The following is a 17,521-nucleotide window of genomic DNA, read 5'->3' as shown; positions in this document are numbered from 1 at the left end:
TGCCAGTCCAGGTTCAATGCAGGATACTGGATGCTTGGGGCTAGTGCACTGGGACGACCCAGAGGGATGGTATGGGGAGGGAGGAGGGAGGAGGGTTCAGGATGGGGAACACATGTATACCTGTGGTGGATTCATTTTGATATTTGGCAAAACTAATACAATTATGTAAAGTTTAAAAATAAAATAAAATTTAAAATAAATAAATAAATAAACAATTTTTAAAAAAAGAAAAAAAAAAAACATGTTTCTGCATGCACACACACACACACATACGGACACACTAACACCACACGTTTAGTCAGGAAAAAATACACAGAAAACGAAGGTAGAATTTTTCATTAATTTACAAGGGATATTCTTTATTACCTTTATCAGTTCTAAAATATCATCTTCCTTTAAAAAAAATTTAAGTGGAATGACAGATGATTTCCTTCCCTGTTGTAAATACTGCAAATCTGTCAGCAGTAGTAAGTATCAATAGAATTTTTCCTTAAGCTTGAGCACGTAAGAGAGCAATAAAATAGATTATAAACCTCATTTGACCTGATCTTACAAAAAGTCACTTGCTGATTTGAGTCCTGCTCTGTCCGCAGACAGATTTCCAGGGTAGGCATGTGTCACTTGGTCCATCTGTAATAGGCTGAATAGGGTACTCTGTAGTAACTGCCAGGAGAAAACCTTTTGTTCGGGCCTCCTTGACCGGCACTTGGCTTTACATTCCAAGAGTATCTCCTCTGGAAATAGTCCTCTCCAGGGGGACCAGGAGGAGGGACATGGCATCTCTGGTAAATGTTCCAATTCTGGGAAAATTTCCTTAAAATAAAAGTAATAAAACATTATTAGTTCTGATAACTATATATAACAAGCTTTATAAAATTATACCTAGACACTCTGGTTCTACTGTTTTCAACCTGTGTGATTTTAGCAGATAAAACTGCTTAACCTTTGGATCTCTCAGTGCTTTATAAAACAGAGTATTATTAAACACCCTCCATCTTCATGACTGTTTTGAAGGTAAATTAAAACAACGTATTTCTATGACCCACCACCACGACTTGGCACACCGTGGGTTCCCAGAAGCCTTTTCCACCTTTCCCTATAGAGGTAAATGCTCATACTATTCTAATCAGATATATTCTCTCCAAGTGTGGCAGGGCTGACAGGAAACAGAACGAGCTATTTATGTTTGAAAACAGGAAGCTGCTTTCACCTTGTAAGTCCCTGCTGCTGCTGCTGCAGCTAAGGCGCTTCAGTCGTGTCCGACTCTGTGCGACCCCATAGACGGCAGCCCACCAGGCTCCCCTGTCCCTGGGATTCTCTAGGCAAGAACACTGGAGTGGGTTGCCATTTCCTCCTCTAATGCATGAAAGTGAAAAGTGAAAGTGAAGTCGCTCAGTTGTGTCCAACTCTTATCAACCCCATGGACTACAGCCTACCAGGCTCCTCCGTCCATGGGATTTTCCAGGCAAGAGCACTGGAGTGGGGTGCCATTGCCTTCTCCATATAAGTCAATAGATATATAAATTAATTACAAAATGTAGAAATTCTAACCATGGCACATGCAGCAAATTTGGAAAATTAAAATTTAACTGTCTCAAAATTAACACTGGTAAATCTAATATAATCATATAAAAGAAAAGTTGGAGATCTGAGAAAAGTAAACACCCCCAAAACCCCTCAATCCCAATTAATCTAATTAAACTGGTTAATATTTTCTTTTGGTCTTTTCCTCTTGCATCTTTTTTTGACTATTGAATCATAACCTATTATTTTTACTTATTGTAAGTGAGCTCTCACTTTTAATGGCTTTATAAAATATCGCAGTATGGATACATAATTTACTTAGCTATTCGTAACTGTTAGAAATTCAAGTTGCTACCAATTTTCCCACTCCTGTAAATAATGGCAGGATTAACATTTCAGAACATATGTGACTCTATCCTAAGCACTTAGTTCAGAGTCTGATGCACAGTAGGAAGTTTAGAGAAATGTGTTGAATGATTAAATGCATATAGATTTCTCCATATTTTGAAGTTTTTCTGTAGTTTCAAGGTTAGCAGGTATGAGCATTTTTATGGCTATTACAGTTATGTTTCAAAAGGGCTATACCTATTTTCAGAGTCCCTGGCAACACAAGCAATAATCATTGCAATGTTTACATCTTCTAAAAATGTCAACATCTTTTGAAAGTGGAAAGTTTACAATGTGCTAAAATACTTAATTAACTTATGTAATAATCACAATCCCAAGGTATGTATTATAAAAGCTTTATTTATAATATTATTAAAATTTCCATCCAACAGATAAGAGAACAGGAATTTAGAGATCTTACTGAGATCATACAGAGAGTGAACAGCAGAGCTAGGCTGCAAACCCAGGCCCAGCCTGACAGTCACCACCCTGGACCACCTTGTCAAAAACTGTTGCCAAATTAATAGGCAAAGAATAATACTGTGCTATTTTAATTGTTCTGAGGTTTTTCCTGTTTCTCAAGTAAAAAAATGTGTGTGTGATTTATGCTTCAATTCCTCTGCAGATTTCTCTCCTGGCGTTGGACTATTTTCCGTGTAATTTGTGTTCATTACGCTGTGCTAAATCCATTCAGTAGTGTCTGACTCTTTGTGCCTATGGACCACAGCCCCAGGTTCCTCTGTCCATGGGATTCTCCAGGCAAGAATACTGGAGTGGGTTGCTGTCTGCTTCTCCAGGGGATCTTCCCAACCCAGGGATCAAACTCAAGTCTCTTTTGTCTCCTGCACTGCAGGTGGATTCTTTACCACTAGTGCCACGTGGGAAGCCCTAATTTTTGTTTACTCTTAAATAAAACAACCTTCCTTATTCTGAAAACTGTACCACTATTAACGGAGCCTAAGAATGCAAGGAGACTTCCCAGATGGCACAGTGGTAAAGATTCCACATACTAATGCGGAAGACATGGGTTCGATCCCTGGGTCCGGAAGATCCTCTGGAGGAGGAAATGGGAACCCACTCCAATACTCTTGCCTAGAGAATCCCATGACAGAGGAGCCTGGAGGGCTACAGTCCATGGGGTCACAAAGAGTGAGATATGACTGGGAAATGGGAACCCACTCCAATACTCTTGCCTGGAGAATCCCATGACAGAGGAGCCTGGCAGGCTACAGTCCATGGGGTCACAAAGAGTGGGACGTGACTGAGTGACTAACACACACAGACAAGTTTGCAAGATCCTTTTTGGCACGCACATCAATTTACTGCCTTAAACTAAGTTTAAGGATCAATGAGGCCTGGCGTGCTGCGATTCATGGGGTCGCAAAGAGTCGGACACAACTGAGCGACTGATCTGATCTGATCTGATCTGAAGGATCAATGAAAACTTTCAAGACCTTATCCCAACTGCCTCTGAAAAATCACCTATTCCCCATCCCATACTTGATTTTCCAGCCCTAAATGCAAAATATGGAGAAAACAATACCTCCTGGTTGACACTGACCAGCAAGAAAATACAACTTCTTCATATTATCATACTGTGTTTGCACTAATTTATAATACTAGTTTCTATTTCAATTCTAGACAAAGGGAAAGCAGAGATACCTTTCTGACTGCTGTAAATCTTGAGTCCAGGTATGGAAATGCCGAGGTTCTGGGTAACCTTGGGTCTGATGTATGTTATGCTTAGGTCTTCGGTTAACAGGCTTAGTAGCTGTGAAAACTGGCTCCATCATATGTGTTGAATCTTCAAAACCTCTTGTTCTAGATACACTGGAATCCCAATTCCTCAAACAGAATGTTTCCACAAAATATTATTGGTGTCCAATTTGGTATCAGTTCAGTGACTATATTTTGGCCCATGAAAAAAACAATCCCACCTGACCCCCACAATCCTATTTGTTTAGGTTTCCTACAGCAAGTTCATGAGCTACAAGAAGAATGGATAGGTGCAGTTTAAATGATACAAAAACACATCTTTCTCCCCACAAATATCAGGTATAAAATGCAGCTTACTTTCTGATGGGGCCATTCCGAAGGTCATCAATGTAGTTTTGCCTTTCTAAGCAATGCCCACGGCACCTACTGAATACTGAGAAGAGGATGAACTGTTAGAAATAAGTGTGCAAAAAGCGAATCTTTCCCAGAGAAAGCGGATCAAAGAGGAAGTCCACTTACTGATTATACAGGCTGTCATAGCTCATTATTTCCAGATACATCCCTTTATGAACTTTCGCTAAAAGGTTATCTTATGTCAGAACAAATGAATCACAAACTTTTCTCTTTTACCAAAATTTGAGAAATTCACCTACATTTCTACTTTCAAATTTTTAAAAAAAGGGAAAACAATGACAGCTCTCATACTTACATTCAATTGCATCATCTGGCCTCATGCCTTCTACATCAATCAAATACCTAACAGACAACAAAATTCAAGTCATTTGTAAATAAAAAGGAAAAAAAATCATTTTTGCAAAAAAAAAAAAAAAAAAGGTCCAATTTCACTTTACAAATATAGATATAAAAATCCTAAGAAAATATCAGCACATCTAATCAGTAATTATTAAAGAATGATATACAAAAAGGCTTTACTCCAAGGATGCAACAATGACCTAGCTTTAGAAAATCTATTAATGTATTTACTTACATTAATACAACAATTAATAAATGAAAGAGAATAAACTACAGGATCAAACTGGCAAATATTAAACAGGTATCTAAGATACAACAGTCAGTTTTGATCAGAATGCTTTGTACACTGAAAACAGGAGACCTAATATGACAGAGTATTCACCAGGAACCAACAAGTAACAGACAAATTAGGAAAAATATTAACATTATATCTAAAAAAAACCACTATTAACCAACTGTAGGACCCAGAAACTGAGGAATCACCTTCACTGACAGTTACTTCTTCCTCACCTTCATCCTCAACCCACTACCAAGGCCTAAACAATGATATCGCCTAAAGATCTCTAGAATATGTTACATCTTTCCACCAAAATGACCACCAAATCCTGGTCCAAGCCACCATTATGCCCAGTTTCTACTAACGTCTCCTAACTTGTTTCCTTGCTCTTTATCCCTGCAGTGTATTCTCCACTCAGTAGCTAAATGAGAGGCTGAAAATACAAACTTAATTACACTCACCTTCAACAAAAACAGTGCAATGATTTTCTAATACTCTTAACGTCTAAAACCTTAAACACAAACCTGAATGACTGAGCTCCTACCCACAATTCCAGCTCCATTTTAATGACACGCTTCCCCCACACCCCTGCCTTCCTGGCCAGTTCCTCCAACAGAGCATATGCTTTCCTCTTACAGGGTCTTTCTTATTTCTTATACTTAGAAATCTCTCCCAATGTCTTTATCTGGTTAACACCTACTTCTTCATCAGATATCAGCTCAAACATCCCTAAAGAAATTTTCTCGAAGGAGAAATATTGTATGAAGGCTGGAACTTTTATGGGCTGGAGATGGGCTGGAAGTTGAGTCCATTGCCAACAGCCAATGTTTTAATCGATCATGCCTATGTAATAATAACCTCAATAAAAGCCCAAAAGGGGGCGGGGGCGGGAAGAAACTTCTAATCTCCATGATGAGGTCAAATCCTCCCTAAACTATGTTCTTGTGGTACCATGTCCCTTTCATTGGCATTTGTCAGAGTTGTAACTGTACGTGCAGAGTGTAATTCTTGAATCTCTATTCTCTCTCTGGACTGTCAGAATTCACAAAGGGTAGGTAAAGTCTCTTTGCTCACACAATTTCCCAAGGCTTTTTGCTAGTACCCAGCACAGTGCTTAAACACAACAGATGCTCAATATTTTAAATATTTTCTGAATGAACAAACAAAAATTGGTACAGTCACAAAAAGCATAAGGGCATAAACTCTTTAATTCAGAAGTCCCATTCTGAGTGAAGTTATCTGAGACAAACCATATATAGTCAAAGACATTCACAGAGGAATATTCATTACTTCAATGTTTTACAATGTCAAAAACTTCTGACTTTCTCTTCATCAGTAAGCAAAGGAACAATGCAGTCTTTAAAAAAGAACAAAGTCTCCAAATATTTTCATAGGAAGATGTCTACCATACATTAAATTATAAACCAGAACATCTAAATATTATACCATGAAATCACATGTAGAGTCAGTCCTCTGCATCCACGGGTTTCATTCCTGTGGATATGGAGGGCTGACTATCCTATACCAGTTTACACAGGGGACCTGAGCATCTGAGGATTTTGGTATCCATGGGATAGTCTGAAACCAATCCCTTGCAGATATCAAGAGACGATTATATGTGCTTCTATTTGTGTTTTTTAAGTAAAAAAAAAATGTGCTAAATTATTACTGGTGGTAATCTCTTAAGTCGAGGCAAGACTGCTTCTGCTTCATACATTCTTTAACTGACTTCATTTTCTGCATTCAGCTTACATTACTATTGTGAACAAAAAATTTAAACATGGTCTGCCTCTTGGGGTTGGCAACTCACCTGCAGATGAGGTAGCCAGTCCTGTTTACACCATGGGTACAGTGGACACCAATAAGTCTGTCTATAAAACAGGGCATATGGAATTAAATAAATGAAGTAGCTACCTGAAGACAGGTTATACAATTTTCTGAAGAGTAGCATTTACTGGTTACTACAATACCACCACTATCCTAAAATGGAAAAACTCTGAAGAAAAATATGTTTTAGCAGGAACATACTATAAAGAATTAATATAGTCAAAATTCATTGCCTCTGTAAAATTTTGCATAGCATCCAATCATATGCAATAGTACGGACTGGAGCATGCTCATCATGAGCTGATTTGACTATAGAAAAAGGGAGTGGGGAAAAAACAAAACAAAACAGGCTACCAAAAGAATGAAATCTGTTTTTGGGTGAAACAAATGGAAAGCCTTCACTATTAATGCTCAATAGTATTTATGAAAAGAACAAACGCTTTCTTGGGTTCCCAAAGTGCTGTTGTTTCTACTCTCGTTTGCTGCTCCACACACACCATGGGTCTATATGCCTGTGGAGTTCTCGGGAACATAGCACTGTTCTTATATCACAATGAAAAAGTAAGGCTTGAGATGTTAAGCCCGAGCTGCACAGCAGGCAATGGCACCCCACTCCAGTACTCTTGCCTTGAAAATCCCATGAACCGAAGAGCCTGGTAGGCTGCAGTCCACAGGGTCGCTAAGAGTCGGACACGACTGAGCGACTTCACTTTCACTTCTCACTTTCATGCATTGGAGAAGGAAATGGCAACCCACTCCAGTGTTCTTGCCTGGAGAATCCCAGGGATGGGGGAGCCTGGTGGGCTGCTGTCTATGGGGTTGCATAGAGTCGGACATGACTGAAGCGACTTAGCAGGAGCAGCAGCGGCTCAGCAGGCAAACAGAACAAAGACTAGAATCGAGTCTCATATTTTTCCAACTATGCCACAGTATCTCTTAGTTTAGCACTTAAAAAAAAAAAATACATACATATATATATATATGACAAAGTAAATACAAAACAACACGTTTGATCTCTGCAAAAGGCACATCTATGACTAGGTGGTGTGTGACAGTCATCATCTCTGGCCTGGATTACTAATACCCAACTTCTAACCCCTTCTGTTTCAACTGACCCGCCACATGGAAGATGTTATTTTCTAAAATATAAACCTGGCTGGATTTCTCTGTTAATTAAAAGTCTTCATTTAGCATAGAATAAAGCCCAAATTTTTAGCAAAGAATTTAGAACTCTTTATAAACAAGTATCAATCTGTCTCTCCAACTGAATTATAAATTCAAACTATCAATTTGTCTCTCCAACTGAATTATAAATTCAAACTATCAATTTGTCTCTCCAACTGAATTATAAATTCAAACTATCAATTTGCTTCTCCAACTGAATTATAAGTTCAAACTCTGACCTGTGCCATCCACCTTCCTCCTGTCCCCTGCCAGCCTCTCTGATCCCACTTTCTACTTCTCTGACTTCACTCCCCGCCCCTGTCCAGCCACACTGGCCTTACTATCCCTTACACCTGCCAAGCACAGCTGTGCCCCAGGGAATTTGTACCTACTATTCCCTCTGCTTTAGAACACTCCCTCCCACCCCATCCCCACTCCCTCAGATATCCAATGGCTTGTTCCTTGCTTCCTGTAAGGCTCTGATCAACTGACACCTTAATAGAGAGGGCTTCCCTGGTCACCTTCCACACTCCCTCACTTCTTTATCTTATTTTGTTATTTTCCGGAGCACTTACCACCCACTGCCTGACACTCTGTATGTTTACTTATTTCTCTCTCCCCCCAGCTAGAATGTAAAGTGCGCAAGGGCAAGACCTCTTCTGTTCCTACTTGCTAGAACAGTGCCTTCAACTCAAATGTTATACAATATTTTTGTTGAAAATGAACGTATGAACTCTCTGTCCTTTCATACTGCCTCTAGTCACACCCGACGCTGCCCCCCACTGCACAAGTTCAAGTCCTGTGCCTTTTGCACCTGTTCCCAATACCTGGTCTGTCCTTTCCTCATTCTGGCAAGATCCTCTTCCCCCAAGCCCAGCTCAGATGGTCTCCTCGGTTTCTCCTGTGGCACCTGATTCTTTTGTTTTTGGTCACTTCTGGACCAGGGATCGAACCTGCGACCCCTGCACGGGAAGCATGGAGTATTAACCACTGATGGCTGGGGAAGTCCCTGCACTTGGTTCTTTTATTATAATTAACCCACTATCTTATAGTTACTACATGCTTATCTTCCTAGATAACTATTAAGTCTCTGCTGAACAAAGACAGCTAGTCACCTCTGTTTCCCCATGCCCTAACAACAAACCTAATAGGCTCTCAGTTTACTAAACCAATTTATTTTCTGAGTCTCTACCAATTTGAGGGAGTGGAGAGTGTAGCCTCTCCCTCTTTATCAGTGAGCCTGGCATCTGTGGGAGGGATTTATAGCAGAGGAAACCAGAAGGGATCACAAGCAAGATCCAGACGTCAGAGAGCACGGTGAAGTTAGCCCACTGCTGGCAGAGACCCACAGAGGGGTCGCATGCTGTCACCTGGGTCAGCGGCATTCCAAAAACAAGAGATTACTCAGTCTTAAAACATGGCAAATCCCACGTTCCCTTTGATACCCTTCTACCAATAAACAGGACAAAAGAACATTTTTATTATATATTTCCCATTCGAAGTTTTTAAAAAGAGGTAAGTAAGCTAGTTCAGTTCGTACTTCTCACAACAATCACCTTCCAAACTAAATTGAGCCCCTCAAAATAAACCCCAAAACTAAATTGCTTGCGACCATAAAAAGGAAAAACACCTCTGTTAGCACCACCTTAATGTTATCAAACAAAGAGGCCTAATGTCAGAACTATTAAAAATATTAAAATTCTCCAACCCCACTTGAAATGCATACCAAAATTCAGGTAAAGAGAAAAGAACAACAACAAAAAAAGACACTCACCATTATCTTTATTTTCTCTCAAAAACCCATTAACAGCATTTTTGAATTTAAAAATAGTGTCATCATCAGGAACCTGATGCCCAACTGTATAAATTTTTAAATAAGGAAAATTTTCTGGTAATTCCTAGAAGGCAAAACCATGGAATGGATATTATTTCATTTGTAGGGAAAGAACAAAAGATTAATTAGAGAAAGCAAAATATAAACAAAGACATTATATTAATCTAAGCATGTCAGTCACTCTGATAAGGGACTTTTTTTTTCCAAAGCTGCTTTAAGCAGGAAGTATCACATGATTCTCATTAAACTACAGAAAGGACAGTTACTAGGGATGCAAAAGCAAATCAATATGAATGAAGGCACGTATAACTCAAAATGCTAAGAAATAGTTCTACCTAGTATCTTACATTTCAAAAGCATAAAGCAGCTGTGATTGATTGAAGTAGAATAGTATAGTAGAGTCAAAAGAACGTAGAACTGGAAAACAGAGCAAATTTCATGCACTGTTGAGAACTGGTATTCTTGGGGTGGGAGAAAGTAGATTATCAATAAATGACAGAATAGACTAAGTGAAAATTCTGTAGTTCAGAACTTATATGGAAAGTAGCAGTATGAACCTATGATATGCGTGTGGTGTGCTAAGTCGCTTCAGTCGTGTCTGACTCTTTGCGACCCCATGGACTGTCCCTGCCAGGCTCCTCTGTCTATGGGATTCTCCAGGCAAGAATACTGGAGTGGGCTGCCATGCCCTCCTCCACCAGATCTTCCCGACCCAGGGATTGAACCCTCATCTCTTATGTCTCCTGCTTCAGCAGGAGGGGTTCTTTACCACTAACACCACCTGGAAAGCCTTGAACCCAGGATATATTTTATATTAAAAACAAACAAACACATTTCCTATCTCGAACCACTGAAAAAGCCTAGGAACAACTGATGTCATGTCAAAAGGATGCAAGAATCACTGAGAAGCTCCACTGGTCAAAGACAGGCCCTCAGTTAGAACAACTGTAATGGAGTCCACTGTTCTTGTTTAGTTACTAAGTTGTGTCTGACTCTTTGTGACCCCATGGACTGTAGCCTGCCAGGCTCCTCTGTCCGTGGGATTTCCCAGGCAAGAATACTAGAGTGGGTTGCCACTGCCTTCTCCAGGGGATGTTCCCAACCCAGGAATTTAACCCGAGTCTCCTGCATTGGCAGGTGGATTCTTTACCACTAAGCCACCAGGGAAGCCCAATGCAGTCCATAGTGATACAAATAAATAAAGTTGGTCACCACTGGAGGATATTTGTGAATCAACTCATTATTTTGAACACTTTTAAGTAAAAGGAGGAAATCATGCCTCTATAGCTAGGCAACCAAATAGCTTATGCAAGGAATCTTCTGATAGAAACACCCAGCTAATAAATGAAAAAGGAACTATAGAATTCACCATTTTTTGAAACTCCAACTGAGTTAATGGATGTAGGAATCAATCATCAGTGACTGTTAACATCACAGAAAGAGATAACCATATGTCTCCACGGAAGAAGACCTATATTCATCACCACTTCTGATGATAAACACCTGTTCATTCTCACCTATGAAACTGCTTTACCAAAAGAAAACATTCAAGCTTCATTCAGATCAAGCCTCTAGGTCCAACTACCAATTCACAGGAAATAAAAGGATTGAAGAATATGTTTAACAACACATTAACAAATGAGATCGTCAAAATCTAGATGGGACAATTAAACCAGTTTTTTAAAAAAATAAAATTCAAGGAGAAAAAAAAGTGAGAGAGACATGGAAGAAGAACCTTCAAAAAAATAAATAAAAATAAAATTAGAGACCCAACAATAAGACCACACCAAGTAACATGTGGACCATATTTGGATCCAATTCAGAATTCTTAAAAACAGCTTTTTATGACATTTACAAGACAACTGCAAATTTCAGCACTGACTGGATATTTAATAATATTAAAGAATGATACTAAGGAATAAAAGTCCTACATTTTAAATATATATATAACAAAAAACATTTATGTGTAATTCAATGTTATCTAGGATCTGCTACACAATGAAACAGAGTGAAACAGGCAGAAGTATAAATGAAGCATGATAGACATCAGTTGATAAATATTATAGCGAGATGATTTCATGGAATCCTCAACATACAAAGAACACTCAGGATTTTGTATACTTCCGTATATGTTTAAATTTGCAGTAATTGTTTATGACACTGTAGGAAACAGTTTGACAGTTTCTCGAAGGTTAAACACAGAACTAACATACAATCCAGCAACTCTGCTCTGACCTACACTGCACATACGAAAGGACGGAGAGCTGCAATTTGAACAAATGTATGTACACCAATGTTCACAGCAGCATGGTTCCCAATTGCTACAATGTGCAAACAAGCCAAGCGTCAGTCAACAGAAGAATAACAAAATACGGTATATACACACAATAGGATTTATGAGGTCTTAAAAAGGAATGGCATTTCATCACATGCTATAACAATGATAAACCCTGAAAATATTATGCTTCGTGAAGTAGGCCAGATGTAGGACAGATATTGTAGATGCCACTTACACGAGGTACAGCGAAGAGGCAAATTCACAGAGACAGAAAGTAGAATAGAGGTTACTAAGGGCTGCTGGGAGGGAAAATGGGTGGTTTTAACGATGATGGTGGTGGTTAATGATTACAGAGTTTCTGTTGAGGATGATGAAACACTTTGAGTATAGACACTAGTGACGGCTACATAACACTGTGACTGTATTTAATGCCACTGAATTGTATACTTATAAATGGCTAAAATAAATATTATTTATGTATATTTTACCACAATAAAAAAAGAGGAACAACTAAGTTCAAATTTCAACTCTTCCTTTTCTGAATCTCAGTTTCATTAATGTAAAACTAGTAAGTGTAATTGTCTATCCTCTGAGCTAAGTGCAGAGGAAGTGCAGTAGAAGATATTAGTACTACCACCACTTCAACAGCAAAGGGTTGTTGTGAGGAATGGATATGAAAGAACTTTTTAAATGGCAAAACGCTATAAAGTGCTAACAAACATGAGGTGTTATTGTTTCCCAAGGCCATGGAACAGATCAGAAGAAAAATAATTCTTTTGCACTGATGTGTCCTACGAGGGCCAAGAGAATATACAGGTTTCCGTATTATATCAAAAGATATTAGGAAAAGAAAGCATAAACCTTAGAGAACAATTGCCTTTTACTGTGATGCTTAAACATGTTTAAACGACTGCTTAAACACATAAAGATATAATGGATATACGTTCTTTCCTTTCAAGCTTACTATTCTTACTAAGAGTTTACTTCATTTTCAAACTATACAACAGGGAAGCTTATAGAATTCCTAAGCAGATCCAGAGCCTATTGCCAAATGGTATAGTTCAACTCATGTCTTCAATCTCATTTTCTTAATCTCACTGCAGAGAGAAATCAGAAATGTGTACTTAAGGAAACCACCAACTTTCCTTTTTGAACTATTACTCATGAAAGAAGGCCAGGATTCACCTTAGTATAAGATGGTAAACATTGAATTACTACAAATTATTACAGTACCAGAAAGAAGGTCCTTTTCAACTGCAAGTTCCATTTACCTCTGGCTTATAATAGCGGCGAGTATATGTTAAGTCAATAATCAGTCCAAGTTCTTCATTCTGTTCTTGGATTTTGTTAAAAAGATCCAAGGGGGAAAAACATTCTTCTGGGGCAAGATGCTTTTCAAAACTCTGTCAGAGAGAATGAAATTTTAAAAAACATGTGCTTAAAATCCATTCTTATATTATTCATTTACTCAAGCCCTGTGATGCTAACATCAGATTCAAAGCCAAGTTTGCTCCTCTGGAATTTACAAGCTATATTACAATCCTTTCTTCCAGAGAGATTAGAGGGAAGCATTTCTACATATTTATTTCTATATTTGTTTCTTTCATGCTGGTCTCCTAACCAGACTGTAAACTCCCAGAAGGCAGGGACCACATCAGTTTTGCCTCCCACTGTACTGCCAACTCCAAGCAGAGTGCCTGTAAATAGATATTTATAAATAAATACTTCTTGAATACATATATGAAGGATGGCTTTCATTGCTAAATATTCTTGTATGCACTTGGCTTATTCACCTACTCTTTCCCGTTGATCTGTTTGGTTATTCTAGTCCCAGCAACACATTTTCTTCGAAATATATTACTAGACTAGTTTTACAGCAGTTTTAGATTCAGAGCAAAACTGAGCAGAAAGTACAGAGTTCCCATTTATACCTTCTATCCTTCATCCCATACAGCCTTCTCCGTGATCAACATTCCATACGTGTGTGCTTCATTTCTTAGAATTCATGAACCAACACTGACACACCATTACCAAAGTCCACAGTTTTTTGCATTCATGGCGCAAGAAACTATTTTTTTATTTCTGTTACAGTCATGCCGAAATATATACATACTGAGATATATATCATTGTTGTTGTTGTTGAGTTGGTTAAGTCATGTCCGACTCTTTTGCAACCCAATGGACTGTAGCCTGCCAGGCTCCTCTGCCCCTGGGATTTCCAAAGTAAGAATACAGGAGTGGGTTGCCATTTCCTTCTCCAGGGATCTTTCCAACCCAGGGATCAAACTTGTGTCTCTTGCTTGGCAGGCAGATTCTTTACCACTGAGCCCCCAGGGAAATCCCAAGGTACATATTACTTTATTATAGATTACTTTATTTACTCTTTACTTATAGTTAAAGCATTACATTGATTTTTCCCTATGAAATTAGGTTGTATTTATCTATGAATTCATTTCAGGATAGTAAAGGGGGTAGTAAAAAGTATAAAAAGAAAAAAAAAAAGTATCAAAAAGGAAAACGGAGTACAACAGGGTTGAGAACTAGGGTTCTATCTGGTGAATACAGATTTTGAAAAAATACTATATCAACTTTTGCGTACCTTTTTCAAAGGAACTTTGAAAGCAATGAAACGAGTCCCAGGCATCCTCTGTCCAACTGGGAGGTAGTCTTTCCACCTATTAATACATTTTTTGTTAGGCAAATTTTATATTAGTCTGTCTCCCAGCATAGGATGAATGCACATTCAAAATGGAAATGAAAGTCCTCTACAGTAGATTCCTCTTCTTTCAGCTTTGCATTTTATTCACATCCACCTAGTAATAACCTTTACTTCCCTAGTTCCAGTTTTCCGATCGTGAACACAGATAAAAAGCAACAAAACAGTGCCAAGGCCTTAACAAAGTCTATCTAAAACCAGAGATGGCCAGAACTTCCGACTCCCTAATAAAAATGGCCTGGTGTTGAGTTATTAGTTAGTTCAGTCGCTCAGTCGTGTCTGACTCTTTGCCACCCCATGAATTGTAGCACGCCAGGCCTCCCTGTCCATCACCAACTCCTGGAGTTCACTCAGACTCACGTCCATCAAGTCGGCATGCCATCCAGCCACCTCATCCTCTGTCGTTCCCTTCTCCTCCTGCCCCCAATCCCTCCCAGCATCAGAGTCTTTTCCAATGAGTGGTGTTGAGTATTAAGGTATCATTAATACGAGCAGGTTGCCTGAAATAGTTTAAACACAATACTTTAACCTCCCAGTTTATTCTTAGTCCTCATTTAACTGAGGCCATCAAATTCAGTAGGGAACTTCAAATCCGTATTTTAAAAGAAAACTTGATAATAAAAGGAGTGTGAAGGTCACAAAATGCTAGGAATCACAGTGAAAAGTAATATTTGAACTGATTTCTGTAGGATGAGTTGGAACTAAGGTTAACTCAGAAGCACAGAAAGTGAGCACAAAAGTTCAGTATTAGGATGAAGATGACGTGACAGATTCAAGAGAAATTCAGGAGATAAAACGGAGTTGATTTAATAGGATATGCAGCGGAAGAAACGAAAGTCTCAGGGAATAAATGGGTTTACTGTACATATGAGTGAAGTCTCAAAATTAATTTGAACGGTCTCAAATGACACCGGTTCTGAAGCAAGACTATGCCCTTTATGATTCCCGGAGACAACACAAATAACACAGAACTGTTTCTTTGGAAAATTCGGCGGTATTGGTATGTTGTTTTGTTTTGTTTTCCCACTGAAACTCAGTTTCTATTACATTTTCTGTGCCAAAAACAACACAGATTCAGGAACTGGAAGTGAAAACTGAAAGTGCCAGTCGCTTAGTTGTGTCCGACTCTGTGACTCCATGGACTGTAGCCCGCCAGGCTCCTCTGTCCATGGCATTCTCCAGGCAAAAATACAGGAGTGGGTTGCCATTCCCTTCTCCAAGGGGATCTTCTAAGAGATCGAACTCGGGACTCCTGCATTGCAGGCGGATTCTTTAACGCGTCTGAGCCATCAGGGAAGACCTGAGGAATTGAAGGGGATTCTATTTTGGTAATTACGTTGTATCCCCAACACCGACAGTCTCACCTTAAAAAAGCAGTCCTTTGGCATTTTACCTGAAAAGCAATGACTAGAGCCTCGCTTTTGAAACAATGGAGAGAAATCAGAACATCACACACCCTCCCTTTCTGCTACTCTGAACGCAGCCCTGAGAGGGTCAAAGCCGACTAGCACAAGGCGGAAGATCCAAGCCGGCCGGGGTAAACACGACAGGCGGAGAGCACAAGAGATGAAGACCAGGCCCAGGGGCTCTGAGCTGAAAGGGCAACTCCCAAGGACCAAGGCGTGTATTACCTTTCGGGGATGTGGTTTCCGCCCTTCTTCTTGGCTGACGAATATCCAGAAAAGACGCGATCCTGGCCCCAGTGACCACCGACATGATGCCACTGGCTCATGTGACCCCCAAGATGCCGCGAACGCAACGCCAAGAGTGCAAAAGCTGCCAGCCCAGAGACCCGGGTGCCTGCACTACCCCGAACCGGAAACGCCTAAGAAGCTACCCACGCAGCTCCAGGCTCTCCTTCTATTGCGCATGCGCCACCGCCTGCCGAGATGACGTCATCACGACGGCTGACTGAGAGACTTGATCTGTAAACAAGAGTCTGGGGCTGCAATGGCCTCCTTATCCGGAGGCGGGTTGCACAGGTCCATGAATTCGTGTGTGCACCCTTCAGAATTCCAATAGTGCGGGACATGGAGAGTATTCCCACACTCCCAGTGCTTTGTATGGCACTTTCAGCTATTTTCCAAGTGCTTACATTCACACTTGTGTATAAGTATTTGTGCCTAATGGCTCAGATAAGCCCATGATACCACTTTAATGGCAGATAGCGAAAAGGAACTTTCACCCTCTTGACGAGGGTGAAAGAGGAGAGTGAAAAAGCTTGCTTAACAGTCCCATCACTTAATGGCAAATAGAAGGGAAAAGGTGAAAGCAGTGACAGATTTCTTCTTGGGCTCTAAAATCACTGCACATGGTGACTGCAGCCATGAAATTAGAAGAGGATTGCTTCTTGGCAGGAAAGCTATGAGAAACCTAGACAGTGTAATAAAAAGCAAAGGCAACGCCTTGCTGACAAAGGTCCATATAGTCAAGGCTATGGTCTTTCTAGTAGTCATGTACGGATGTGAGTGCTGGACCATGAAGGAGGCAGAGCACCAAAGAATTGATGTTTTTGAGCTGTGGTGCTGGAGAAGATTCTTGAGAGTCCCTTGGACAGCTAGGCTATCAAACTAGTCAATCTTAAAGAAAATCAACCCTGACTACTCATTGGAAGGACTGATGCTGAAACTGAAGCTTCAATATTTTGGGCACCTGATGCTAACAGCCAATTCATTGGAAAAAACCATGATGCTGGGAAAGATTGAATGTAATATACAGGAATGGAAAATAAAGGACCCCAGGATATTTGGAGCACCAGACATCTAAGTATTTGACACTAACAAACTATAACATTATCTGGTAAGGCCATGCAAGGGTTTGAGGGATTTCAGTGTTTAATTAAATCCAAATGTGACAACAGGACTGGAAAAGTCAGTTTTCATTCCAATCCCAAAGAAAGGCAATCCCAAAGAATGCTCGAACTACTGCACAATTGCACTCATCTCACACACTAGTAAAGGAATGCTCAAAATTCTCCAAGCCAGGCTTCAGCAATATGCAAACCGTGAACTTACAGATGTTCAAGCTGGTTTTAGAAAAGGCAGA

General features: G+C 39.7%; 1 protein-coding gene across 2 annotated transcripts; it reads right to left on the bottom strand.

The window, feature by feature from the left end:
- Positions 1–326: 326 nt before the first annotated feature.
- DUSP11 (dual specificity phosphatase 11) lies at positions 327–16,338 on the bottom strand. 2 transcript variants are annotated; one of them, XM_027554867.1, is made up of 9 exons: positions 16,108–16,323; positions 14,360–14,435; positions 13,032–13,163; positions 9,423–9,546; positions 6,468–6,528; positions 4,337–4,383; positions 3,985–4,060; positions 3,574–3,762; positions 327–813 (listed from the first exon to the last, which is right to left on the bottom strand). In XM_027554867.1, the coding sequence occupies exons 1-9, from the start codon at positions 16,206–16,208 to the stop codon at positions 618–620; spliced, it is 1,002 nt and encodes a 333-aa protein (XP_027410668.1). In that variant the 5' UTR covers positions 16,209–16,323; the 3' UTR covers positions 327–617. The 2 variants fall into 2 exon arrangements, with proteins under 2 accessions (XP_027410668.1, XP_027410669.1); XM_027554868.1 differs by having other exon boundaries at positions 332–813; positions 3,574–3,756; positions 16,108–16,338.
- Between the last annotated feature and the right edge of the window lie 1,183 nt (positions 16,339–17,521).

The sequence above is a fragment of the Bos indicus x Bos taurus genome, chromosome 11, assembly GCF_003369695.1.
Source record: "Bos indicus x Bos taurus breed Angus x Brahman F1 hybrid chromosome 11, Bos_hybrid_MaternalHap_v2.0, whole genome shotgun sequence".
NCBI lineage: Eukaryota > Metazoa > Chordata > Mammalia > Artiodactyla > Bovidae > Bos > Bos indicus x Bos taurus.
This window is presented reverse-complemented; position numbering and strand designations above follow the sequence as displayed.

Coding starts and splice junctions, on each gene's coding strand:
- DUSP11 (XM_027554867.1), bottom strand. CDS start 16,208: ATGAGCCAGTGGCATCATGTCGGTGGTCACTGGGGCCAGGATCGCGTC. Junction 14,436..16,107: donor GGAAACCACATCCCCGAAAG/GTAATACACGCC, acceptor ATGTATTAATAG/GTGGAAAGACTACCTCCCAG. Junction 9,547..13,031: donor GCCGCTATTATAAGCCAGAG/GTAAATGGAACT, acceptor TTTGCCTTCTAG/GAATTACCAGAAAATTTTCC.